At 50.6% G+C, this 26,653-nt stretch overlaps 3 protein-coding genes across 4 annotated transcripts; 1 reads left to right on the top strand and 2 right to left on the bottom strand.

Moving 5' to 3' along the window:
- Positions 1–631: 631 nt before the first annotated feature.
- On the top strand, positions 632–5,634 carry ELOVL1 (ELOVL fatty acid elongase 1). Its single transcript, XM_037149619.2, has 8 exons — positions 632–750; positions 3,402–3,461; positions 3,683–3,873; positions 4,045–4,125; positions 4,258–4,314; positions 4,400–4,505; positions 4,595–4,731; positions 4,911–5,634. The coding sequence occupies exons 2-8, from the start codon at positions 3,416–3,418 to the stop codon at positions 5,130–5,132; spliced, it is 840 nt and encodes a 279-aa protein (XP_037005514.1). The 5' UTR covers positions 632–750; positions 3,402–3,415; the 3' UTR covers positions 5,133–5,634.
- A 154-nt stretch (positions 5,635–5,788) lies between these two features.
- On the bottom strand, positions 5,789–9,757 carry CDC20 (cell division cycle 20). Its single transcript, XM_037149618.2, has 11 exons — positions 9,651–9,757; positions 9,318–9,551; positions 9,066–9,214; positions 8,896–8,992; positions 8,584–8,712; positions 8,289–8,485; positions 8,078–8,172; positions 7,710–7,938; positions 7,429–7,554; positions 6,419–6,536; positions 5,789–6,043 (listed from the first exon to the last, which is right to left on the bottom strand). The coding sequence occupies exons 1-11, from the start codon at positions 9,733–9,735 to the stop codon at positions 5,865–5,867; spliced, it is 1,638 nt and encodes a 545-aa protein (XP_037005513.2). The 5' UTR covers positions 9,736–9,757; the 3' UTR covers positions 5,789–5,864.
- Positions 9,758–13,204: 3,447 nt separating this feature from the next.
- Positions 13,205–26,653, bottom strand: MPL (MPL proto-oncogene, thrombopoietin receptor). 2 transcript variants are annotated; one of them, XM_037149489.2, is made up of 12 exons: positions 26,574–26,653; positions 26,293–26,458; positions 25,818–25,996; positions 25,031–25,329; positions 24,463–24,625; positions 24,081–24,207; positions 20,256–20,437; positions 19,950–20,092; positions 17,395–17,554; positions 17,089–17,185; positions 14,910–14,997; positions 13,205–14,700 (listed from the first exon to the last, which is right to left on the bottom strand). In XM_037149489.2, the coding sequence occupies exons 1-12, from the start codon at positions 26,650–26,652 to the stop codon at positions 14,413–14,415; spliced, it is 1,971 nt and encodes a 656-aa protein (XP_037005384.2). In that variant the 5' UTR covers position 26,653; the 3' UTR covers positions 13,205–14,412. The 2 variants fall into 2 exon arrangements, with proteins under 2 accessions (XP_037005384.2, XP_037005385.2); XM_037149490.2 differs by having other exon boundaries at positions 26,293–26,425; positions 26,574–26,652.

Raw genomic sequence — 26,653 nt, forward strand, 5'->3', positions numbered from 1 at the left:
CCCTTCGGACCACACCACCTCCCACCGGGCACGGAGGGAACGCGGCGCGCCCTGCGGAGCAGCTGTGCCCCGGGCACTTGTATTTTCCCACCTCCACGCCAGGGTGTCCTCTCAGCTCCTCCTGATGCGGGGGCCCATCCAGATACATAGGCTGGTAGGGGGGCTTCCGTGCTCAACTGCCCTCTCCACCAGAGGCCCCCCTGCTGCTCTGGCCCATCTCTCGGATCTCGCCCTCTCTGCAGGGAACTCTTTGAGGGAAGGGCTGAGCCCTGGAACTTTTCCCGGGGTCCTAAGCTGGGTGGGCCTGCCACACACAGAAGGTGTGTTGGTCGTGTTGGCGGATTAATGGCCAGAAGGCCCAGAATGAGGCTTTTCAAGAGCTGAATGTCGGGAAGAAATAGGCAACTACTCTGGCAGCCCTGGCCAGGCCGCCGCGACCTGACAGCGGCGGGCAGCGCTGCCGAGGGAAGGGGTGGGGAGTCACAGCTGGGCGTGCTTCCTGCCCCGGAATCGGGCGTCCCTCCCTAGCTCCCGCCCTGCGGGCCCATCCCAGTTGAGGCTGGACGGCCCCTCCTGCCTCAGCCGGAGGCCCAATCAGCAGGCGCCCCCCACCCGGCCCGCCCTCTCCCCCTCTGGTGACAGAAAGTCGGCCCAGCAGATGAGGAAGTGGCAGGCAGGCTGGCCCTGGGGACTATTCTCTGGCCCTGCTCCCTTCGAGCCCTCCACTGCTGCCTGCCTGGCCCCCCACTGGTGAGTCTGGACCTCCCCTAGGCAGCCGCTCCACGTGCCCAGGGCCCCTGCCGGGCTGGCCCGGCCCAGCCCTGCCCAGCTCTGCCCTGCCCAGGCTGTGGGCGAGGCTGCTGCTGGGGAGAGTGGGTGGGAGGTCCCAGCTCTCTGGGGCTGAGCCTCTTCTGCAACCTCCCTCCGGCCGGTGCACCCCATTTACTCAAACCTAGGTTTTCCTCCACCACCTCCTGGTCTTACCCTTGTCCCCTCTTGTCCCCTCCTTTTTCTTCCCTCCTCCCTTCTCCTACCCCTTCCTCCGCCTGCCTGTTTTTTCCTTCCATCCATCTTAAAGGAAGGAAGAAATGGACTGAGTTCCCCCTACCAGGGACACACCCAGATTCTTCTCAGGCTGGGAGAGAGGTCCTTCCCAGCAGCCTTGAGCCGCTCCTGACCTCCAGGGTGCGTGCGTGTGTGCCTGTGTGGTGGTTGAGAGAGATAACAAGCTGGCAAACTCACATGGGTCAGGGAGGAACTGTGCGCAGCACAGAGCACATGCTATGCCTTTTCGGGCAGGCCCTACCACCGACTAGGCAGCCAACACAAGTATTATTGTGAATGAATGAATGAATGAATGAATGATGGCTGTCATCTGTGAAAAGACATCTGTATGCTCCACCTAGGGCAGGTGTGTGCCTGCGTGTGGTGTGAGTGATATTCTGTTCATTCCCTGCTAAGGGGGATGTATGAGTTTGTGTGTGTGACCACACTTATCTGTGACTCACTTATGTATGGGCATGAGCATTTGCACATGGTAATGCAGGACTTACGAGGGAGGATGTGTGAGCATCTCAGGTATGTTCTAGTGTGGATGTAGTTGGAGGAGGTGTGAGTGGGTCCGAGTGTTAGAGTCCACGGGCTTCTTTGGGTGGTGTGTCAGAGGAGGGCGGTTGCTGCCAGCAGGAGGTGTGTGGGCTCTGTGTGTGCTAACCATTGGTGAGTTCGTCATGGGTGGGTGGGGGAGAGCTGTGTGAGAGGCAGGTCCGTGTGAGCGGGTGTGAGTATGGGCAGACTTGGGCCTCATTGTGGTGTGGCGGTTGGGGTTGACATGGAGGTCGAGGGAGCATCTGTGAGATGCATGCCCAGTGAGTGTGTGAGGGGTGCATATCGAGCCTCAGTGGATGTGTCAGAAGGTGTGTTCTTCACTCCGAACCTGCACAGGTTGTTCTCTGGCTGGGAGGAACCTGGCCGACTGGAGTGCTAGCTCTCAGAGCATCATCTTCCCGGGCTGTCTGGGGACTGCCTTGCCCCTCTGGGACTGCCCCGGAGCTCCAGGCTCCCCTGGGTCTGGCTTTGGTGTCCCAGCGAGCCCTCCCTCCACATTCCTTCCGGCTCTGAGGGGGAGAGGACTTAGCTCATTAGTCCCCTCCCTGAGGGAGGGGAAGATTCCTGAGACCTCCCCCACTCCCCCACCTCCTCACATGCCACTGGCATCCCTGCCCCTCCCTGGGAGAGCAGGGTGATTGTACCCATTCTGAAGTAGGACAAACTGAGAATTTGTGGCTAGTTTAGAAGATACTGGGTGTGCATTTTTGGCAGTTCTCTTTGGGCCAAGGTTTGGGTTGGGGCCGGAGCTCTGGCAGGTTTGTGGTTCAAAATCTAGAACCTTAGCCTATCTGGCTGGTCTGGGGTGGGTGGGTGGGTGGTGAGTCCCAGCTTTACTTGGCTTTCTCAATCCTCGTGGGTCCTGCTCCTCCAGGCACTGACCTGTGGCCTAGACCCACCCTCCACCCCATGTGCAGTGCAGCGGGGTGGGCGGAGGGCGGGGCTGCTGCCAGATCTAGTCAGACAGGTGGAGCTGCCAGGGCAGGAGTCTCAAAGAGCCAGGCTCCCAGAGAGGAAGGGCAAGAGGAGAGCACCGGAGAGGAGCCGAGAGGCTGGAGGTGAGAGCCCAGGAGGGCAGAGGAGAGCCCTAGGGAGCAGTGTCCCCACAGGGGAGCGGAGGAAGGGGCAGAAGGGACTGGGAGGTGAGCATCCAGAATGGACGAAAGGGACAGGGTGGGCAGGAGGGGCTGGGAAGTGAGAGTCCTCCAGGGGTTAGGAGGGACCCTGGGGACAGGCGAGTCCTGGAAAGGACAGGAGGGACAGGGAGTGAGAGTCCTGAGGGACAGTCCCAGAAGATGAGCTTCACGAAATGGGCCAGAAGAGGTTGAAGGGGAGGATCCCTGGAGAGAAGAGAGGCCCAGAGCCGGAGAGGTGAGAGGCTTTGGTGAGGAAGGGAGAGGCAGTTCATTCTGGAGATGAATTCCTGTTGGTGAGATGTAAGACTTTGTAGAAAGAGATCAAAATTGAGAGTTTTCTTGTGGAGGAGGTTGGGAGGGGAGATCACGGAGTAAAAATCTCCAAAGAGCAGAGAGTGAAGAGGAGAGGAAGGTATGGAGAGGAAGGGTGGATCAACCCTTCCCGGGCAGGCAGGATGTGTGGGAAGCAGATGCCCCTGACAAACTGCCTCCTCTTACTCTGAGTCCCCAGCAATTCCTTCCTCTCACTGTTATGTCCTTTTTGCAATGAGGCATTGGGAGTTGTTTCGTCTGATCTGTGTCCTCTCTGTGGGTCAGGGCTGGGATGGGGAGACACGGTCAGCCCTGGCTGACACCCCCCCTTCCATACATCCCCAGAGTCATTAGACAGGATGGAGGCGGTTGTGAACTTGTACCAGGATATGATGAAGCTTGCAGGTAAGATGCTGTCCACCTGCCCTTCCTCCCTCCTGCCCTGAGGTCCCTGTATCTAGGGCTTTGTCCTAATGGAAAGTTTCTCCTAATGGACCTAAGGGTCAAACCCCTTTGACCCTTTGTGATCTGATCCCATATCTGTACACTTGGTGGGGACCCTTTGAACCTTGTGGCACTTCCTGACTCCTTTGTCCCATCCTGGTTCCTTTAATTCTTATTCACAGATCCCCGGATTCAGGACTACCCTTTGATGGGGTCCCCCTTGCTAATGACCTCCATTCTCCTGACTTATGTGTTCTTCGTTCTCTCACTTGGGCCTCGAATCATGGCCAACCGGAAGCCCTTCCAGCTGCGTGGCTTCATGGTTATCTACAACTTCTCACTGGTGGCACTCTCCCTCTACATTGTATATGAGGTGGGCCCCTGGCATGCCTAGGTTTTAATTCCTGCAGACAGGATAAGGGGCGGGCCTTAGAACCGGAGCACAGAATCTCCTGTCCAGAGAGGCTCAGATCCATTTCTTCAACTAGAAAACGGGAGGGACTGGGGAGGGAATTCCGATGGTCTAATCCACACCCCATCCTAGTTCCTGATGTCTGGCTGGCTGAAAAGCTACACCTGGCGCTGTGACCCTGTGGACTATTCCAACAGCCCGGAGGCGCTGAGAGTAAGTAGGAGTGGGGGCCAGGTCATAAGCAACCTGGGGACAGGAGCAATTTGGGTGTGACCTATGCTCATGGGCCAGTTCAGGGAGGCTCTAGTAGGGTAAGGGTTCTGAGACAGTCCTGACTTCTTGCAGATGGTTCGAGTGGCCTGGCTCTTCCTCTTCTCCAAGTTCATTGAGCTGATGGACACGGTGAGAATAAATGAAATGTGAAAACTTGGGGTTGGGGGAAGGAGAGGCCCTCACTCTGAAACTCCTTTCCCTACTCTTCTCTCAGGTGATCTTTATTCTCCGGAAAAAAGATGGACAGGTGACCTTCCTACATGTCTTCCACCACTCAGTGCTTCCCTGGAGCTGGTGGTGGGGAATAAATATTGCTCCAGGTGAGTGGTGCAGGCCCCTTTGGGAAGAGAGGTGGGCACAGAGCACCAGGAACCTCTCCCTCCTGACCCTGTTCACTGTCCATTTGCAGGAGGAATGGGCTCTTTCCATGCCATGGTAAACTCCTCTGTGCATGTCATCATGTACCTGTACTATGGCTTGTCTGCCCTTGGCCCTGTGGCCCAGCCCTACCTTTGGTGGAAAAAGCACATGACAGCCATCCAGCTGGTAAGGGGCCTGCACCTGGCCCATAACCATCCACCCAGCATTCCTAGTCTGGATCCTTCCTTTATCCATCCTCTCACCTTTGACCCTATCCCCCACTCAAAGTTCGTCTCTTTCTCTACTCCTTTTCCCTCCAGTCCTTTCAGTATTCCCTCTGACCCTTGCCTTTTTCTCTCTCCTAGGTCCAGTTTGTCCTGGTCTCACTGCACATCTCCCAGTACTACTTCATGTCCAGCTGTAACTACCAATACCCAGTCATTATTCACCTCATCTGGATGTACGGCACCATCTTCTTTGTGCTATTCTCCAATTTCTGGTATCAATCTTACACCAAAGGCAAGCGGCTACCCCGTGCAGTTCAGCAAAATGGAGCTCCAGGTACTGCCAAAGTCAAGGCCAACTGAGAAACACGCTCTGGCAAGGTGCCCACCTAAGTGCCTCAGGACTGCAGGACTGCACCTTGGGCAGCTCCATCATTGTCCTTCTCACCTACACCTGTGACCAGAGCTTATGTGGTCAGGACTGAGCAGGGGACAAAGCCTTCCCCTCACCACAGCTGGTACACAGGGACCACAGCTTCTGTTCCTCACCCACTTCTCCCAGCCAGCCCCAGAGACGTGGCCTGATTGCCCTCTGCCACTCCAGAGCTGGGCACTGAAAGGGCTGGACGCTTACTTCCCCCTCCCGGCCTTAAACTTGGGAGAGGAACACTCAGGGCTGGCCCCCACCAGGGTCTCGTGGCCTTTTTCCTCACACTGAAGACGTCAGCAATAATCTGTCACTGTGGACCCAGGCTCCCTCCTCTTGCTCCCCACAGGTCAAATGGGTGGGAAGCCTGGGAATACAGCCTGTGGAGGCTGCACATTCACTTATGTCTTCATTAAAAGTGACAGAGGAAACCACCAAGGCTGTGTGTATGTGTGTAAATGAAGAAGGTGGGGTACCAAGCCTACTAGCCCTGTCCACAAACAGGAAGGACGGTCAAGGCTCCCACAGGATGGACGTTTGTAGCACTCAAACATAGGAGAGGGGAAGCCAGTGGGGCGGTGGTCATGCAAGGTGAAGAGAGGGATACATGACTTTATTAGAAAAATTTAAAAAAACAACAACAAAGAACTAAAGTGATGAGTTGGTCCTCAGCGGATGCCTTGATGGATGAGGCTGCTTTTGGCTGCACCAGCCTTCTCCCGCTCCCGCCGACGTGCAGGGTCCAACTCAAAGCAGCGCCACAGCCGTAGGGTCTCATCTGCTGCTGCTGATGCCACTGTGGCTCCATCGGGACTCATGGTCAGACTTAGGACCCGGGCTGTGTGACCTGAGCACGAAGAGGGAAAAAGTGAGAGCTGCACATGAATGTAGCCATACTACAGCTCTCCAATTCTGAGGGCAACCTACTTTTTAAATAACAGCTTTGTTGACATTATTAATCATTTACATACCATAAAACTTATTCTTTTACAGTGTATAATTCATTGGTTTTCAGTATAGTCACCAAGTTGTGCAATTATCACAACTATAATTCCAGAACATTTTCATCACTCCATAAAGAAAGTCACTCATTACCCTTTTCCTCCAGCCCCTGGCAACCATTAATTGGTTTTATTTTTCTGCACTGCCTCTTCTGAACATTTCATATATATGAGCATACAATATGTAGTCTTTTGTGTCTGGCTTGTTGTTCAGCACCTACCTTTGAGCTCAGCCACCTTGGCCATGGTTGGGTACTTCCAAATGACCAGCTGGTTCTGGGCAAAGCCATGGCCCGAGATGAGTTCTTTGTAGTGAGAAGACCAGAGGATGGAGCACACCTGTGGAGAGGGGAGTGGTGTAGGCATGACACAGAGTCAACGCTACTTGAATCAGAACTAAGTCCATTCCAGTGTTAGGCACCCTGCCATCTGCTGTCAATTGCTAGTAAAAGCCTTTTGAGAGTTATAATCATTATCCATCTTACAGATGAGGAATCAAGCAGAAGAGAGTTCAGTAAGTTGCCTAAGATCTCATGCAAGTTAGGTCAGTAGGTGACAGAGCCAGGATCTGAACTCTGGCTTATAATAAAGGTGGTGGGGGAGCAACAGGGGAAAGGAAGAAGCTGCAGTTGCTGCAGGGAGACTCACCAGGCAAGGGCCTCAGATTCTAACGGATTTGGGTTATGTGCTGTAGGTGAGGGGGAGCCACTGCAGGGTTTAAGGAGGACAGTAGTGTACCACCCAGCCGGCAGTACAGAGGAAGACTGGAGGGGCTGAGAAGGCTGAGGGACCAGTGCACTGGACCTCTGCTGGCAAGAAGGATGCGACTGAGGGAAGGGAATACACATACATAATATTCTGAGGGGAAACTGGAATATTGGTGACTAGGTGAGGAGGATAAAAGATTTTAGAAGGTTTTTCAAATTTCTGAGTAGTTTCTGTCCAAAAAGAATATAAAAGGAGGAGGTGGAATACATTTTAGGGAAGCAAAGGGAAGTAACAAATTTAATTTGGGACATATTAGGGCGGTGTCACCTATAGAACGTGGAATGGGAGATGAACCAGGGTATTAAAAATGCAGGTCTGGAGCTCCTGAGTGAGAGGTGACTCAGGAGTTTGGAAATCATCAGGGTATAGACTTGGAGAAGCCATCGGAGGGGAGACGGTTGCCCAGGAAGACTGTAAAGAGGAAGAACTTATCTGGGAGAGGCTAGAGTAGGTAAAAGACTACCTGGGAGTGGGCATCCACAGCATTCAGACAAGCTCCAGAGCAGACGTTCCAGATGCGAATGTGTCGATCACTGGTGCCCCCTCCAGTTGCCAAAATACTGGACTGCCAGGGACACCAAGCTACAGCCTAGATGGGATAAAGGTGGGGTCAGCAGTTTACTAGACAGGGAACTATAAGGGTGCCAGATTAACCCAATCCAATCCCAGCATCCCATCTCCCTGAAATATTCCCCAGGTCCTGGGTAAGGGTCTGTGGAGGTCTGAGCTTGACCCCATTCTCACCTTGACAGCCCCTTGATGCTGTGTAAATGTCTGCAGGGGAACCCAGCCCCCCTCTCCAGGAGCACTAGGCCACACATTGACCAAGTTATCGTTGCCACCACTGGCCAAATGTCGTCCATCTGGGGCCCAGCGCAGCCCACACACTTCCTGGCTGTGGCCACTCAGTGTGGCCACATGGTGTTCTGCTACCCGAACATCATGGTGGTGGATGTGGCCAGAGCGTGAGCCACTGTAGGAAAGAAGAAGGGAATCAGATTCTGTGGCAGTGCCAAATGCCACCAGAGCTGCTTCACTTCAGAAGTGTAGTCTGGGAAGACAGAGCAAAAATCATTGCCTGTTTTTGCAACTGACTAGCAAAACCCACTGACCTGGACAGGATATAGCTATTCCAACTTAGGGAGCCCACTCGGGCGGAATGACTGGTCATGTTCCGAAGCCGCTTTTGCTGTTGCACATCCCACAGCTAGAGAGAAAACCACTATGATCAGAGATTGGGTCTTAGCGTTAACATTCTCTCGCTAGGCAAAAGCTCCCAGGGTCTGGGGAACGAAAGGGCTGCAGCACAGGGCCTAGCCTCACCTGCACCTCAGCATTGCTGGTGCCCACAGCCAGGTAGTTGCCCTCTTTGATCCAGGACACAGAAGACACATAGTCCCCAGACTGCTCCATCTGTAGCAGCTGCAGGATGTCACCTGAGCTGGCACTCCACAAATATACACTGTTGTCCAACGCCACAGCCAGCACATTCCCAGAGCTCCAGTCCACCAGGTTCAGGTCTGCCAGAGGAGTGAAGGGGAGAACATAAGCTTCCTTGTCTGTCTGGTCCCCAGAGCCCCTTTTTGCACTCACCCGGCAAGGAACAGGCTGCACTTACAATAGTCGTTACGGATTTCAGGGGCATCCAAGATCCGGTCTGGTAGGGAAGGAATGTACCGGCAGGTCTTCCTGCTGGAGCCAGGCGTGGCCTTCTGGCTATACAGTACTTTCAGTCTATTCTGGTAACCTGTGGCAATGGAGTAAGTCTAGACACTGGGAGAACTGACACCTCCGCTGCCCCTAGCCTGGAAGGCCAGACAAGCACTTCCCTCCCCTCAGTCTTAGGTGTGAAAAGTAGACAGGCATCTCCCCTCAGCCCCGGGGGATGGGCTGAAAGCTCCCTCTAAAAACCATGGATTTCAGGTCTTACCCTCTGGAACTTTTTGCGGTTTTCCACTGAGCCGAAGGATCTTGGCTTCCTCCACATCAAAACCGTTCAGGTTCAAAGCCCAGGCTTTCTGATGTTCCTGACACATACGGTGGTGGTGAGACAGGATGCCATAATGCAAAGTACACAGATAGGTCCTCTAAGACACATACCTTCTTGGTGGGCGTCTGGCTGTTTTCCGCCTGGTTCTCCTTGCTCAGGAGGAAGCTGGCAACCTCCATCTGGGAAGCACTGCGATGGGGGATATAGCGGTCACCACCAGGTTTGCTGGGAGTGGTCTGAACTTTGGAGCTGGATTTGCCTAGGGCGGGAAAAGGGAAGCCAAACAGTCTCACCAGGTTTCCGAAAAGGGAAACGTAGGTTACTCTTTTTTCCCTCCGCGCGTCCCACCGCACCCCACTCACCAGGAGTTCGGCCGGGGGTCCTGCCGGCACTATGGGATCGATTGGCGGCCCGCATGGGTGAGGGGGCCGGCCCCGCGGTTTCCTTAGCTTTGCGCTGCCAGCGCGCAGGGGGTGCATTGGGGATGGGTGTGTCGAGCTGCAGCAGCGAGTGCAGGTCACTATCGAACACGAACTGCGCCATTGCGGCGAAGCGTCTGGAGGGGGAGGGGTCCTTGGAGTGGGTGCGGGCGAGCCCTGGAGAAAGACAGGCGACCGTAGTCTGGGAAGGCCGGCCACACGGCCAAGATCACCACGGCCGCAGCCCCACTTTAGCTGGGCTAAGCCGCCTCTCACCGTCAGGTCGGAGACGATTAAGGTACCGGACCGACTTCAGAAGTGTGGGACTACGCTTCTTAAAGTCTCCGCTCCGAGCACTCATTGGCTCCTTCAAAACCCAACCGTCGCAACCGTCACCTTCTCCCATTGGCCTCTATGGCACTGGGGGCGGGCCTTCCGGGGCAAGTCAGATCTCACGAGAGTCCCGCCGTGGAGTGTGATTTGAAGGGTGAGAGACAAACTAAAGGTAGGTCCCTGGGAACTTGTCTGAAAGCCAGATGGGAGGAGCCGGGAGCGTCTGGAGGCGGGGCTTGCGCTGTCTCCGCCTTCCCGGTTCGCTTCCATTCATTCTTCAGATTCCTCTCACCCGCCCTTCACATTTAAACTGCAATTGGATTGTATTCTATTTATGCAACCGAAGTGCAGAACTCCATGGAGCGACCTAAAGCATTTGAGCCCTTTAGAGAAGGGAAAGGCAGCGGGCGGCCTCTCGGCCGCCGGACAAGGGTAGGACGGGGGAAATACTTGAGAAATTTAGGAAGCCAGAACTAGTTAGGGTGCATCTTCTGTTTGTTTGGTGCCTGTAGGAACACTGCTAGGAAAGAAAGTAGTACATGTGTTTGTTTAAAAAAATTGTTCTGTTTGTTGTTTTACAAGCAAGGAAAATGAGTCTGAAATAGGGGTGAATTCCTTATATTCAAGAAAAAGGATCGGGATACAGACCTACCAATCTGGAAGATAAGTCTGGACTGCCCTGAGGGAGACAGTGCGGCTCACCCTTTTGGGGTTCCGAGGTGTCAGGAACTTTAGAGATCCACTAGTTTGATCTGCGGGGGGTGCACCCTCCGCCTCTTGGCAACATACCCATATTTTACAGGTAAAGAATTGGAGGCCCAGAAAAGAGATTTGCCCAAGATCACACGAATTGGTGGGAATCCAGGTCTGAAACCCATTCAACCCCAGTGCTCTAAAAATGACTTGAATGAACTGTATGAAGCAGCAATAAAAATAATAATGATGATGGGTACCATTTATTGGTCACCTGCTAACTACTGTGTATAAACAGTTTACATACATAATTGAGTTTAATCCTTAGCACCATAAGGCAGGTACTCTATTATTCCCTTTTCTAGAGAAAGAAACTGGCTCAGAAAAAGGTTAGAAACTTGTCCAAAGGCAAACAGCCAATAATAGTAGTGGAGTGAACTCTGATGACTCAGAGAAAAATCTGGATCTCTTAGGCCAAATTTCACGTTATTATCTTTGATTTTGAAGCATTTATGTTCTCTGTTTTCATTTACCTCAGAAAACAAGGAGTTGGATGCCCCGGGTTTGTAAATGGGGAGTGCCATTTACTTAGAAAATATAGTCTAGAGTCAGGCTAGTCCCAGCCTTAAATGTTAAGCTAAGGAGTTTGGACTTGATCTGCTAGGCATTGTGGAATTAGTGCAAGTTTCTGTGTAGGCATGGGCTGAACCAAACGCATCTGAGGGCAGGACATGGCTAGCAGTTTTTAGCTTCTGGAGTAAGGTTAAGTGCAGAGAAAAAGGAGGATAGAGTATATAAGCATACAACAGCAGGGAATTCATATATTTTAAAATAAAGGAATTAAAGAAGCCAGATTATATTGACATGGACCTTGAAGTGGGAGGAATTCTGATATGATGCAAAATAGTTAAGTAGAGTGATGTTAGATTTGGCTATTGAGAAATCAAGCAATCATCAGTGACCTTGGAGAGAGTACAATCAGGAGAGTGGATGCTAGGGTTCCATTTGGAAGGTTCGTAGAAAGAAGGGTAGGGAGAATGTGGAGGCAGTAAGCACAGGCTACTTGTACGAGAAATCTGACAGTGACCAAGGGGCAGCACATGAGAGCTTGAGGGAATACTAGCATCAAGAGGCCTATGTCTATTTGAAGGTGGAGGCAAAAGTCAGGGGAGGTGAAAGAGGACAGAACAAGGGAACCAGGAAGAAATGGGATAGAAACAGGGAGCTTTACCAGTCTAGGAAAGAAAGATCACTTCCTCTTGGGCAGAGGGAAGGAGAACAAGGTGTTTGAGATGGATAGTTAGAGGCTGAGCAGCTGGTTAGATGGGGGAACTCCCACCTGAAGGACTTTAATCTAGGGAAGCAAAGGGCATAGAAGGATAAAATACAGGTGATATTCAGGGGGTGGCAAAACTCAGTTGGGAAAATAATGAAAGAGTGAGATATCAGTAAACACTGAGCAGTCACTATGTGCTTGGCGTTGTGTTAACACTTTTAATCCTCACATTGGAAGAAATCGTGGAATAGAAACAAATCATGGCATAGAAAGAAATCAGGTTCTGAAACACCAACGATTTAGAAGTGAGGAGTGAGATTAATAGAAAGATCAATCTGGAGGCAACATACAGGTTGAGAGTGGAGAGATACTAAGAGAGGCCAGAGGAGAGATATTAACCAGAAGGCTGTATAGATCAGTGGAGATAGAGAAGAGGATATAGAATTTAGGAATTAAAAGTGATCAGGACATGATGGCCGAGTGGGGGTAAAGGTGAGAGGTTCAGCAATTTGGGCTCAATCCCTAGAAGTAAAGTTGGAGCCTTGAACATGTCTAGGGGAAGGAATGATGGAAAATAAGTATACTGGATGTCATCCATTCAGCCCATCCAGACCCACTCTTCATCCTTCTCCCCCTGCCCTGTGCCCACGAGGCCAATTCATAGCCCATATCAATGGATTCCCTTGGGCTCTGGTTTCTGTTTGAGTTCCACCAATGGGAGGATATTATGGACTGAATTGTGACCTACCCCCCAAATTCATGTTGAATTCCTAAGCCCCAGTACTTCAGAGTGGGACCTTATTTGGAAACAGGGACATTGCAGATGTAATTAGTGAGGATGAGGTAATTTGGGTGGGCCCTAACCCAGTATGTCTGGTTTCCTTGTAAAATGGGGAAATTTAGGCACAGACACACACAGGGAGCATGCCATGGGAAGATGAAGGCAGAGATAAGGGTGATGTTTCTACCAAGCCAAGGTCCACCAGTGATTGCCAGGAAACCACCAGGAGCTAGGAGAGAGGCACGGAACAGATTCTCACGGCACTCAGAAGGAACAACCCTGCTGACACCTTGGATTCCTAGCCTCCAGGACTTTGAGACAATACGTTTGTGTTGTTTGAGCCACCCGGTTTGTGGTACTTTGTTACACCAGCCCTAGCAAGCCAAGACAGAGATCAGAGGATGGGAGAAGAGTGAACTTGAGCTATTTATTCCCCTGGCTCCCTCCCTGCCATGTCCCCACAGGCTGACAGTATCTCTCTATCTAAGGCCACAGCTGCTGCCAGGTGGCCCTCTCTCACAGCCACTCTCCCCAGATCTAATAGGCACTCTCTCCCCTTATCCTTTGATGCCGAGGGATGGAACCAGCTCCCAGCTGTTGTTAGCCCTGGGGCACTGTGGTATTCCTTGATGGTTTTCTTAAGTCTTGCCTCATTTTTATAAACATTCCCTTTATTAAACTCTCATCAGTATACCCAGTTTGGTGTGCCATTTATTTCTGCCAAGACCCTGACTGATACAGTGGGTATGTTGGGAGCCAGAAAAAAAAAACACCCCCAAACAAAAACATATTTGAGAATTTAAAAGGGTCTGGGGAATGCGCAGTCAGAATAGCCTAAGTACATTTACTGCTGAGTATAAGTAAATGGCTTAGAGGATGAGGGAAGTTGGCATAGGATTAAGGTAGTGGTGTCCAGAATGATTTCATTCATTTAGAAAACATTTATTGAAGGCTTACTGGCACTCACTAAGTGCTACTTTAGGTGCTGGTGGGGTGGGGGGGAAACAAGTCAGTCAAAGCCCTCGCCCTCAGTGAGCTCACAATCTAATAGTGGGAGACAGACAGGTAAACTGTTATTTACATAAAGCACCACAGGTGCTGTTGCAGAAGCCTGGGCTGGAGACTAGAACTGTGGAATGGACAGCACAGAGTAAAAGCAATGAGGAGGGATAGGATTGGGGACTGTTAAGAGTGGACTCTTGAGGGACTGCAATAATTAAGGAGTGGAAAAGACACCAGGATAAGAGAACAGTAAAGAATAAGTATGACCATTCGGATATACTAAACACCGTGTCCTAGGTGCTCTGGTTTACCTAGATTACCTCACTTAACCCTCTTCACAACTCTCTATAGGGTTCTGTTACCCCTGTTGTATAGATGAGAAATTATAGCTCAAAAATTTTATTTACCTGAAGCTAGTAAGCGGGATGACAGAAATGGAACTTTGTGCTGATTACAGAGTTTACGCTCTTAACCACTGGAGGGGCAAAGCCAGGAGAGACCGTGATGCTACGGAAACCAAGGCAGGAGAAAATTTAAAGGAGAAACAAGTAGTCACCATAACAAACGCCACAGAGAGATCAAATAAATGAAGGGTTAACAAGAGTCTATTGGATCTTGCAATTAGAAAGGTTGAAGTGAACTTTGCCTCAGCAGTTTCATTAGCAAAGTGGTAGGAGAACTAATTAAAGGAGTCCAAAGAACAAATGAGAAGTGGGGAAGTGAAGACTTCTTTTCAGGGAGTATGGCATTAAAGATGAGAGAGAAAGAAGGTGGAAGTTAGAATGTAGTCAAACAAATGAGCCTCGCCCGAGGAAAGAGGGTCCTGGGTCAGTGCTGCCAGATCAGTGTTGTGAAGCCCAGCTCTGAGGCTCAACAAGGGGATTGGAAGTGAGGTCTGAGATGTATATGGTGTCGGGGTGGGCGAGGTGGGTTGAGAGGGTGGGAAGAAAGGTCTAGAGGGTTTGGATCTGTCCAGGGTACTGGGAGTGAGGGGCCTGCCAACAGGTCAGTGGTAAGTAGGAATGGTTAGCAATGTGAGTGGTGCAGTAGGACCCTGACTCAGCCATGGGTGGGCACACAGACAGGGGCATGGTCCCCGGGCAAGAGGGCTGCAATCCACGGTAGTCCACCTGGGCCTGGGAAGAACACAGGGGCAAGGGAGTCTTCTCTGAAGACTTAGGTAGAATTTCAAGGAGGCTGGGTTCCACTTCCTCGCAGGCATCTGAGACTGCAGCCTTGGGCTGGGAGAGACGGGAGGGAAAGGGGTCTGGATTAGCAGGTCCCGTGGGGGGAAGACCCAGACTGCATAGGAAGGAAGATCTGGCTGTGGGTGGGACCCAGGGGGAGGAAATGCTGGTGGGTAATGGCCTTGGAAGAGACGTGTTGTGTGGGCAAGGATCGAGCTCCAGGGAGGACTAGTGGCGGGTAGTAGGGAGGGGAGTGCTCTCACCGGACTCAGGGCTGCAGCATCCCTAAGGTACTGGCCCAGGACCCGGTGCAGGTCCGGGAGTGAAGGCCACAGGGCATGCCTCAGGCTCCTTGGGGAGAAGGAAGAGAAGGAGATTGAGTCAAGAGAGTGCGTTGGGAGGGAGGAGGAGAACAGTGAGGTGGGCAGTGAGGAGGGCATTGAGGTGGCTGAGTAGAGCCTGGAAGGGTAATCGTGTAGTCAAGGTAATAACGTAAGAGCTTAAGTGCAAACTGAACCTCAGGTGGGGGAGAGAAGTTAGTGGAGGGGAGGGTCAAAAAAAGGAGCAGTACAGAGTATCCTCAGACAGTCTGCATCAGAGCCTTTGCCCTTTCTTTTCTCTCCGTCTGGAACACTCAGGTTATGCCCTCGCTTCATTTAGGTCTCTGCTCAAGTACCATCCTGACAGAGAGGTCTTCCCTGACTGCCCTGTCTAGAATAGCACCACCTCCCTTCCCCATCACACTATCTCCTGCTCTGCTTTATTTTTCTTTATAACACTTGACTTATTGTTTATTTGTTGTTCTAATATATATTTGTTTTTTGTCTGTCTCTCCCCACTAGAATGTAGTTCCATGAGAGCCGAAAGTTTGTCTATTCACTCTGTCCTGTATCTCCAGGGTGTAGAACAGTGTGTGGCCCATTATAGGTGCTCAAGAACTTAGCTCAATGAAAGAATGAAGAGAGCCAGTGGGGCCTATTGTTAAGTTACATGGGAAAGTGAGTCATCAGGGAAGAGTATGGACTAAGCCAAGGTATGCTGGGGGAACCTCCAATTCTTTAGGCTCATATTTCCACATAGAGGGACTTCCGCTGAACAACATTGTAGGCTTCTTCTGTGACCTCACTCATATCTCTCCAGGGGAAGAAGAGTGAGTTATCTGGTAAATGAGGGGGCGGAGGGGCAGGGAGGAACTGAGTATTTCTGGTTCAGCAGCATCAATTCCTTCTTCTCCCCTAACTTTTTTGTTGGATCTGGCTACCTGCATAGAGGATACATTCCAGTCTGCTTATATACACAAGCAGATTAAAAGGTCAGAGACAGGCACGTTCAAAGAGAGATGACAGTGTAGGACCATCAAAAGAGGCTGCCTGGAGGAATTCCTTCTGAGCTGAGTCTTCTTCAAGAATCAAGAGATGTTACCAATTAAAAGGCTGAGGTGGTATGCATTCTATCTCTTCCCTTCATAATTTCCAGTGACATTTCTCCTTAATCTTAGTTTTCCCACATAAATAAGTCATTCATTAATAAGGGCATGCTATTTAAGGGCATGCTATTTGGCAGACATTGTGCTGAGGTTTTAAAGATGACCAACTAAGGTACAGGGAAGACATGTAAAGAAACAAATGTAGTAAAACGCTGCTGGTACTGTGATAGAAGTCTGTACAGGGATACAAAGAGAGTAGCCAGTGGGGGAGGGTTAGGAAAGGTTTCCCAGGAGTTGGTGAAGAAAGTTGCTTAAAGGTAAGTGGGTATTAGTCATCCGGGGAGGGTATTCCTGACAGAGGCGACATTACGTGCAAAGGGCCTGAGAAGTAAAACCACTTGGCTTGTGGAAAAAACCACCAGCAGTTTGGCAAGGCTGATGCACAGGGTGGAAGAGGGTGGAAACGCTGGCACGGGCCAGATTTTGTGGGGCTTTGCTTGTCATTCTAAAATTCGAACTCTATCCTGGGGAGCTAATGAGAAGATTGAAGGAGGTGCGTGATATTCATGTGTGCATTTCAGAGAGATTTTTCTGGTGGTTGCGCGAGGCAAATCGGAGAGAGAAGAGGCTCTGTTTCAGTGAGTAGTGTCCGTAGGGCCAGAGAAAAGGGGCCATTGTTTGAGCGAGGTTTAGGAGGTGGAATGACCAGACCAGATCAGACTGGATAAGGAGGAGGGAGGCGCCTAAGTGTTTTGGCTCGAGTGACAGGTGGACATTCGCTTTGTTACTGAGATGAGGAGCCAGGAGGTTGGGCCGTTTGAGGTGTTCAGTGCAGTGGGTATGTTAGAGTTTGAGGAAGCGGTGCCACCCACCAGGAAAGACATGCAGGAAGCTGCAGAAGCCACAGGTGTGGACTTGAAGTTGTTCGGAAAGCGGGTGTCAACTTGGAATGCTTATTTAGAGGCCGTGGCCCCTCTCGGGCCACGACCCTGTCTCCTGCCTGACCAGGACAGTACCTGTAGTGTGCAGGAAACTGCCACCTCAGCAACAGCAGGCCCAGGAGAGCGCTGAGGCCTAGTACCAGCAGCATAGCGGTCACCAAGGAGATCCAGGCTATGGGAGGAAAACAGACTTCGGCTACCTCGGGCCGGAGCCCCACCCCCCGGCTCAGCCATCCCCGCCCTGAGCCCGCCGGTTGTTGACCCGGCTCCGCAAACGTCTGCGCAGCCGCAGACCAGTGCTGTTGGAGCCCTGCTCTCGCTGCGCCGGCGCGCTTCCAGGTGCGCAGCCGCAGAGCGCCTTTGCCCAGATTGAGCCCTCACCTGTCTCAGAGGCGGTCTCTACCCTCACTGGGTCGGACCAGGAGCTCCAGGGACCTTGGTAGGTGGGGCCGTGGAGCCTGGCGCGCAGCTGTAAACGGTAGCGGGAGCGCGGGCGCAGCTCCAAAATCTCTCCCTGGGCTCCTAGAGGTGGCTCCAGCACCTGTGCAGAGGAGAAGCGAGCAGGTGGTCAGGCTGTAGGTGCAAATGAGAGGGCATCGGGTCCCCGAGAGATCAGCATCTGTTGGACCGAATCTCAGCGCATCCCCTCAAATAACCTCACTGACAAAAATCACACATCCGAGCGGAAACTTGGAAGTTAGAACTTGGGTGTTCTGTCTCACCCAACAGAGACAGAACACCTCCCACTGCCTGCAGCCTCGCCCTGCCTGAGGCCTGCCCAACCTGAGAAATTCAGCCTGACACACCGACCTCATCTGCACGGAGAATTACTCATCCTGACACAAATACCTGCAGTATACCCTTACAGAGATGCCGGTGCACACACACTGGCCGGGACACATGCGCATCCTGCCAGAAGCCATGGAAACCCCAGACACACATATTCAGGGCCCTTTTGCAAATCATATGCACTCAGCAGAGGATGCCAGAATTGCACTAGGTGCTGGAAGTACAAGGACAGATTCTAAACAGAAGATGCAAGCATTGTGTGTATAGCAGGGAAACTTTATTAACTTAATCATTTAGCGAGCACTTATGAGCTGCTTGTAATATGCTGAAGCAGGGTCTCTCACATGTCTAATAAGAAAGATACACACAAATAAATAATTACTCAATACAAATAATTGGTGCTATAATAATGATATAAGCAAGGCACCAGGAGCACAAAGCAGCATTTAGTGCAGCCTGAGTTCCTGGGTTGGAGGCCACAAAGCAGTTGGGTGAGCTGAGAGCATGGATAGGCAGGCTGGACGGTCAAAGATGAAGCCAAGGCAGTGGTAGGAGGGATTTGAGGGCTGTTAGTAAAATAAACTCAACCTGATGAATAGGGGGAAGAGACAAGGCAAAAGGAAGAAGAGTCAAGGAGGATTCCAGGCTTGGGTAAGTGGTGGTGCCATCGTCAGAGACAGGGTCCAGAAGAGAAATAGGTTTGAGGAAGAAATACTGTATGGGTCCATTTTATTAAGTTCAACAACAGTCAGACTTATCAGTGGTAATGCCAGAATAGTGGTTGCCTTGGAAGGGATGTGTGTGACTGACGATAGGGGCATGAGGAATTTCTGGGGTGCTAGAAATAACATATTGCGATCTGGGTAATGGTTACATAGGTGTATACACATGTACAAATTAGTCAACGGCATACTCATGATTTGTGAACTTTACTGTAGATGAGCTAAGTTTTGGATGCATAGTAGTCCCTCTTTATCCACAGTCTCTCTTTCCACTGTTTCAGTTACCCACTGTCAACTGTGTTCTCAAATTATTAAATGGAAAATTATGGAAGTAAACAACCTGTAAGTTTTAAATTGCTCGGCATCTGAGTAGCATGTCGTGAGCTCGTGCTGCCCCACTCCATCCCACCCAGGACATGAATTACCCCTTTGTCCTACCTGATGGTCCCTATGTAGCTGTCTCAGTTAACAGATCAATTGTTAAGGTATGGCAATGGTGTTCAAGTAACTCTTAGTTAATTATAGCCCCAAAAGGCAAAAATAGTGATGCTGATAATTTGAATATGCCGAAGAGAAGCCATAAAGTGTGTGTGTGTGTGTGTGTGTGTGTGTACACAGGAAAAAACATAGTACATGAAGGCTTTGCTACTACCCGTGGTTTCAGGCCTCCACTGGGGCTCTTGGAATGTACCTCCCACAGATAAGGGGGGAACTACTGTATGAGTCTGAAATGCTCCTGGAGGTTTTAGGTGGATCTGGTTGGTAAGAAGTTGTATATATTCTGTGTGGTAAATGGGAATAAAAGTAGAGAAAGAAGCTAAGATTAACGAGTGTGTACGTGTGCCTTCTATCTGTCAGGCAGTATGCTAGATATTTATATAATTCATCTCTACTTTAAGTCTGGGAGGTAGAGAGCTTTATTCTCATTTCACCAATGAGGAAACTGGGACTTCAAAGTTTCAGTAATTTGCCCGTGGTGTAGAAGTTCCTTTCCATGTGGTCAGTTTGGGATGGTTAATGTATGGTTGTTAAAACCGTGGAGTTGAGGCACTCACCTAGGGAAAGAGTATGTATTTATCTAGGGGAGAAAAGAGTCTAGGATGGGTCTGTAGGAAGCACAGCATATTAACAAAGGATGGAAAAGGAAGAGCCAGGAAAGGAGAGTGAAAGGGATGGTCAGAGAGGCAGTATGAGAATCAAGACAGACTGATATCCCAGTGGCAAAGGGAAGAGAAACTTTTAAATGAGAGTAGTCAGCAGTATCAATTGCCAAAGGGTGATTAAGGTACCAGTTGAATCAGATAAACACAGATCCACAAATCTAGGCATGGATACACGGACACCCTCACCCCTGACAACAGGCACAGTGAAACTCAGGGATTCCCAGTGTGGCGAGGTCTGTGGGCATGTGTTCTTTGAACTTACCTTCCAGTCCTGGTGGCCTTCTCCTGTGTATCGGAGCTGATAGCAGATCTCTTGGGCCGCCCAGGATGATGGGTGTTGCCATTCCAAAGCCAGCTGCCCGCTGGAGACCTCCCTCCAGTGCAAGTTTGGAGTGGGGATGAGCACTACAGGGATGTCATCAGGGACTGGCATAAGCCCTCTGTGCATGAGACGTCATGCCACCGGGCCCACGGGTCGGAAGTGTCAGAGTTGTTGACTCTGGACAAAGGGTCAGGTGCAGTGGGGGCGGGGGTACTGTGTGACAGGAGCAGGGAAGCAAGTTCTTACCAGCCTGATGGATCCAGAAAGGAGAGCCTAGGTAGCTGTGTAAAGCACCCTGGGCTGTGGTCACCTCCACAAGGATGTGAATAACGCTGTCATTTTGTGACCTGAAGTGGCAGCGGGAGAACTGGGAGGGCTGTAATCCTGGATTTTTCCCTTCCTCTTCACACTTCTCCCAGATGGGGTCCCTAAGAATCAGCCCCACGGAATCACTGAATCAGGCCTGCCGCAGACACTAATCCTGATATTCCCCATCCCACAGGAGCTGTGCCCTGCATGGTCATTAACCTGATTTCTCTCTTGGATGGCCCTTCAGGGCTTTCTGTCTTCTTGACATGTTTTGCTTTCTACAGTTTGCTTTGGTGTCCAGCCTCTTCCTCCTCAGAAAGGAGCTAGATGGCACAAGGAGATAGCACAGGCTGCTGAGTTCAGGTCTTCGCTTGCTGGTGTACAACTCTGGGCAAATTACTTGGTTTAGCTCTGTCCCAGTTTCCTCCATTGTAAAATGGGTTAATAATACCTACTTCACAATTGTTTCAAAGGTTAAAGGGCCTTCATCTTTCTACAGGAAAACTCCTTGTGTTTTAAATCTGTTCTTATACAGCAGCCCTCTCTGTCATCTCTGTTATTTTACCATTAGGTTATTACAACAGTCTCCTAACTGGCTTTTCTGCTTCCGTTTTTGCCATTCCCTTCCATGTGTTCTCTCCACAGCTACCAGAATTTGTTTCCAAAATATTGAGCCGATAACATCCAGAATATATCACAAAGCTGTTCATTTATTTTGACCTTGACCGCTGCCCCGTTAGATGCAACCACCGTTATCTCTTGCCTGGATTAATGTGAATTTCTAACTGGTGATCCTGCTTCAACTCTTCTCTCTTTATAACTTCACGAAGAAACATATCCTTTTAAAATGTAAATTGTATTATGTCACTCTTCTGATTAAAATCCATTAATGGCTACCCATCCCACTCGGAATAAAATCCATACCTGGGCCTTCGGGACTTTATGATTTAGCTCCTTCCGACCCCCTCGCTTTCATGCCTTACATTTCTCACACCAGTTTGCCACCATTCATCCACGCGGGCCTTCTTTCTGTGCTACAGTTGTGCCAGACACACTGTCTTGCACTTTCCTGTGACCTGGACTGCTCTGATTCTAGATTTTCATGTCACTTTCCTTCCTGCTACTGAGGTTTTAGCTCATCTGTCACCTCCTTGGTGAGTCCTTCTCTGACCACTCACTCTAAATGGGCAACCCCACCCTCCCACCGCATTCTCCCACTTAGTTTCTATTGTATAGTCTTGTTTCTTTATTTCTTGTTAGTCGCCCGCTCCATTCCCCATGAAAATGTAAACCCCAACGATGCTGGAACCTTTTCTGTTTTCTTTGTCTCTTCATCCCCAGTGCTTGGCACAGTCACCTTTGACAATGGTTTATTAAACAAATGAAGTGTGTCTCTTTCCAACCCCCAAATGTCTAGTTATTATTAAAATTATTCATCATTTTATGTATTTAATATGCTTACTCATTTATTCATCAAGTAATTGACACTATGCCCCTGGCAGTGGGCTAGGCCCTGTGAATACATAGAAGGAGAACCTTAAAGGCCTCACGTCAGTAGGAAAGGTGGAAAAACAAACAGAAGGTATTTTTCTGTGGAGCACAGGCTGGTTCGGGAGTATCAGGGAGGATGATCTTACCCAGAATGGGAGGGTCAGAGAATACTTCCTGGATGAGGCTGTACTTAAACTGGGTCTTAGACTATAAATAGGATGCTAAGGGCACAGACGGGCATCCAAAGCACATGCTTGGGCCCAGATAAGAGATATGGTGCTTTGGGGGAAATTCTACATGGTGGTGCAGACTGCTTTTAGCACAGAGGGCCTGATGGGGAGTGATAAATGTGGGAGGGCAGACCAGGGTCCTGGATGGCCCTGTGGCCTTTCTAAGGAGCTTGAACTTAATCTTGTAGTAATTATGAAGACATTTAGGATTTTAAACAGGGAATTGTCATAATCGGCTTTGTACTTTAGGAAGATCGCAGTTTCTAGGCAAGGATTTGTGAGGGTGAACTAGGAGAGAGATCCATTAGGACACTGTTACGGTTTTGCACCTGCCAAGTGCAGAGGGTCTGAAAATAGGGTGATGGTGATGGGGGTGGAGGGAAATAGATGGACTCAAGGGATACCAAAGAGGTAGAAATGACAGGCTTTCTGATTGGACCTTGAGGGTGTAGAAGTGGCAGAAGTCCAAGGTGATTTCCAAGGTTCAGGCCTGAAAAGTTGCATGGATGGTAGGATGGAGGAAATAAGAGGAGGAGCAGGTTTCGATAGAGGAAATGATAACTCCAGCTTTGCCACACTTCAGTCATTCAAGGTACCTCGGTACTATGGAAATCTATGCAGTTAGTAAAAAGAACCAGTGGCATTCTTTGTAATCATCTTCAAGACATATTTGTAAGTAAAAAAGTAGTTTAGCAAACCACACACACATGCATGCAGTTTATACTGAAAATTAACTGTCACGTATAGACATATATAAGTGCATAGAAAAACTGGAAGAATAGATTGAAACTGTGAATAATGTTTCGCTTCATTATTGTTCACTGAGCACCCACAACATCCCAGGCACTGTAACAGGGGAGAATACGTCGGTGAGCAGAGATCAGGCATTGGCTTTGCCTTCGTGGATCCTGTATAGTCAGGATCAGCCTTTCCCAACTGGAATTCTGAGAGAAAATGTTATCATCAAAGAGCCACATAAATGAAAATGTACAGTTGTAACTATGATTAAGCCCTTGTATGCGGCACAGCAAGGTTGCATAGTAGTGCTATTGGAAGGTCAGAGGGAACAGGGGTTAGATGCAACCACTGTTATCTCTTGCCTGGATTGATGTGAATTTCTCCCTCGGGGGAGGGTTCGCTGGGGAGGCGACATTGAGTGTAGATCTGAAGGATAAGTAGAAATCGAACATAGATAAGAGAGCTGGGTAAACAGCCTGCACCCAGACCCAGAGGCAGGAGGGAATATGGCAGATAAGAGGGAACCAGAGAAGACTGGTACTGGGGCACAGAGAGCGAAAGGCAGCGCAGTCAACCTGAGGCTGAGGGCCGAGGGGAGGGCTGGGTCTTTTAGAACTTTATTAGGCCACACAGTAGGGTTCTTTATCCTAAGATCAAAGGGAAGCTATCCAAGATTTTGAAGCAGGCAGTGTTATGTTCATTTTCTCACTCTTAAAAGATCACTTCAGCTCCTGCATGGAGAATAATTTAGAGGATTCAGGAGGTGATCAGTTGATAAGTATTCTCAGTCCCCCAAATGAGAGATGATGATGTACTAGATAATGGCAGCGGTAAAAAAAAAAAAATGGACAGCTTCTAGAAATATTTAACAGGTAAGATCAACAAAGCTTGGTTATAGATTGGATATGGTGGAGGTGACAAACTGGTGAGGTGTTTGGTGGAAATTCTTGGAGACCAAGCAAAGTTTTGATGCAATTTGATAGATGGTGGAAAGCTGACAAAGTCTGGGTTTAACAAAGACCTCTGTCAGCAGCATGGGGGATCAGCCGGAGGTGAATGAGCATGTAGGCCGTGGCAGTGGTCCAGGGGACACGATTAACGCTGGAATAAACCAAGGCATTCCCAGTGGTAATAGAGAGAGGTTGAGAAGATAAAACACCTATTGGTGGAGGAGAGCATGGAGGTCACTTGGTTTGGGGACCAGGAGGGGAGTGAAGAGGCCCAAGAGCAAGCTCTCCCTTCTTCCCTCAGGATTGGGCCTCGCTCCCACGACATCTTGCTCAATCAGCAGTTCGTCTCTTACCTGTCTCTGGGACAGCACCACGGCCTGCTGTGATAGAAGAAGCCTTGGGAGCTAGCATGGTCCTGTTGCTGCCACCGACAGGTGACATTCTTCAAGTCCAGGGTAAAGCATTGCAGTCCAATTTCCACTGAATCAGAAAAGGAAGTCCCATCAGGGCCCACATGCTCCTACCCTATAGGGTATCCAGATCATCTTTACCCACCTAACATGGAACCTTTACTCCCGTTCTTTGTTTTTCTCCCTGAACACAGTTCACTTTGTTCAGCGGCAGGTTTGAGGTCATCGGGAAAGACCCTGGTTATCATAGCTTCCATGTCTGGCCTAGGCCTCCCTAGAGATTTTTTTATTTCCCCTTCATCTACCCATTCCTTTACTGTCTCACCTGCATCTCCAGGTAGGTCCACGGTTGCAGGGAGAGACCAGGGTCCCCAGGAGCCATGGAGGGAGACTCCATCGGGTTGGCTGCGCAGCTGGAGCCAGTAGGACTTCCCAGGCTGGAGCCCTGAGATAAGGCAGCTTCCACTCATCACTGTCAGAGGTGGAGCCTCGAGAGAAGAATCACAGCCTCAGATCTAGGTCTGCCTCTTGGCCAACACAGCCTCCATCTCTTATATTTGAAGCCCCACAGCCTGTCTGTAGAGAGATGCTCAGTTCCTTACTGGACAAAGATGCACACAGGTTGGGGATCAGGTCATTGGGTTTTGGGTGTGTTCAGGGGTTTTTAGGGAAATTCCCATCAATTTGGAGGCCCAAAGCTCTCAATTTTGTAAGGTGCGAATGACCCAAAGTGGGAAATCTCTAAACAGACACAGTTCTTGAGGACTAATCAGAGTTTGTACTAACTCCCCAAGGACCAAAGCAGTCTGGAATTCCTAAAATATAGCCTGTCCTTTCTTGGGGCAAAATGAGGCGTAGGAGATAGAAAGTGGAGTTGAAGAAGGCCAGGATACTTCTCTGACTGGGGAGGTCTGCTCTGGTCCGTACTGTTGGGGCATCAGGGGCTGCACACACACAGGCCGGTCCAGAGCCGGGGCTGGGTTCGGCCCCCGCAGCGCTGGGCAGCAGGTTTCTGTGGACAGCAACTGCGTGACTGTGGGGCCCGTGGAGTTCTTGGGGTGCTTGGGGCCGTAGCGGAGTTCGTGCCTCAGGAAATCGCTGATGTCGGGAGCTGGGGCCTTCCAGCTGATCTGAAGTTCCCCTGGTTGCCTCCCGCTCACGATCTTGGTGATATTGGGGGGAGCTGGTAGGCCTGAGGGCAAGATGGGGCACATTGTGGATTGTAGGGAGGAGCGTGTGAGGCCGGATTGGCTCTCTGGGAGAGCAGGGCAGGACAGAGAGGCCCCTTATCCTGTTTTCCTTTTCTCACGAGAACAGTGACCTCATTCCTGGACAGTTAGACTCAGGAGCAAGGATCTGTTTTCATCAAGAGCATGGATCTCTGTATCCTTGTCACCTAGCGCAGGGCCTGGGCCCGTAGCGAGTGTCCCACAACTGTCACACAAGTGTGTGAGTGCCTAGGTTGATGACGGGAGGACCAGGGAGTCTCTGGTGTGAAATGAAGTCTAGCGCTACATGCCACAGCTAGGAAGATTGGTAAGCGCATCCTGAGGTGTCTCTGGGGGTGGCTAGTAATGAGGACATCACGTTGTCCTGAAAGAGCCCCGACCAGGCTGACTCCGCGCTCTGGCCTGGGGGCAGCAGATGGAGGGGCCAGGGTGACAGGGGGGTGGCTCTTACCCACGCTATCCACAAAGAGCACCCGCTGGGTCAGATTCTGGTTCAGAAACACATTCTTCACCCAGAGGTGCAGTGGGAAGAAGAGACGAACTTCATCCTGGGCTGGAAACTGGCACACGTGTCGAGTTCCAAAGGGGGGCACACTCTGGGAACTCAGGGGGCAGGCCCTGGGCTCCTCCCTGTGGGCGCAGGGAAAGTCCATCCTGCCTACCTGGCCACCATCAGCACCCAGGCGGGGCCCAACCCCTACTTCTATTTCCATTGCTGCTTTTTTGTTCCCGGTGCTTGGGATGGGTGAGGTGAGGGGTTCTGCAGGGGCTCGAGCTAGGCCTGGTCAAAGCACATCGCTTCAATAAGTGGCTACTTAGGACATGTACTTGAAGAAATTCTCTTACAGAGTCAGGGGCAGGGAGCGAGGCTCTGCTGAGGTAAGGACAGGACAGACACCGGGGCATGGGCGCAGCCCTGCACGTACCCTGGGTAGGCATACAGCAGCTGGTATGTCCCACTGGGCGCTGCCTCTTCTTCATCCCAGAAGCAAGTGAGGTCCTCAAATGTTCGAGAAAAACAGTTCAGGGGCTTTGAGTCTGAGGCCAGCAAGGAGGCATCTGAGGAACAGCCAGTGAGTTGGGCTCTGGGTCCTTCCAGGCATGTTTATGGGAAAGAGTGGGGGACAAGTGGGAGCCTGCTGACTTGCACCCTCCCGGGGCTCCCTCTTTCTGCCTATAGGTGATCTCCACCCTCCACACACCTCACCTTGGCTGGTGACTTGTGCCAGGTTTTGGGGGGCCGGGAGGAGGCAGGAGGTGACCACCAAGAGAGCCCAGGAGGGCATC

This window comes from Artibeus jamaicensis, unplaced genomic scaffold (assembly GCF_021234435.1).
Source record: "Artibeus jamaicensis isolate MK-2021 breed Jamaican fruit bat unplaced genomic scaffold, CSHL_Jam_final scaffold_847, whole genome shotgun sequence".
Lineage (NCBI taxonomy): Eukaryota > Metazoa > Chordata > Mammalia > Chiroptera > Phyllostomidae > Artibeus > Artibeus jamaicensis.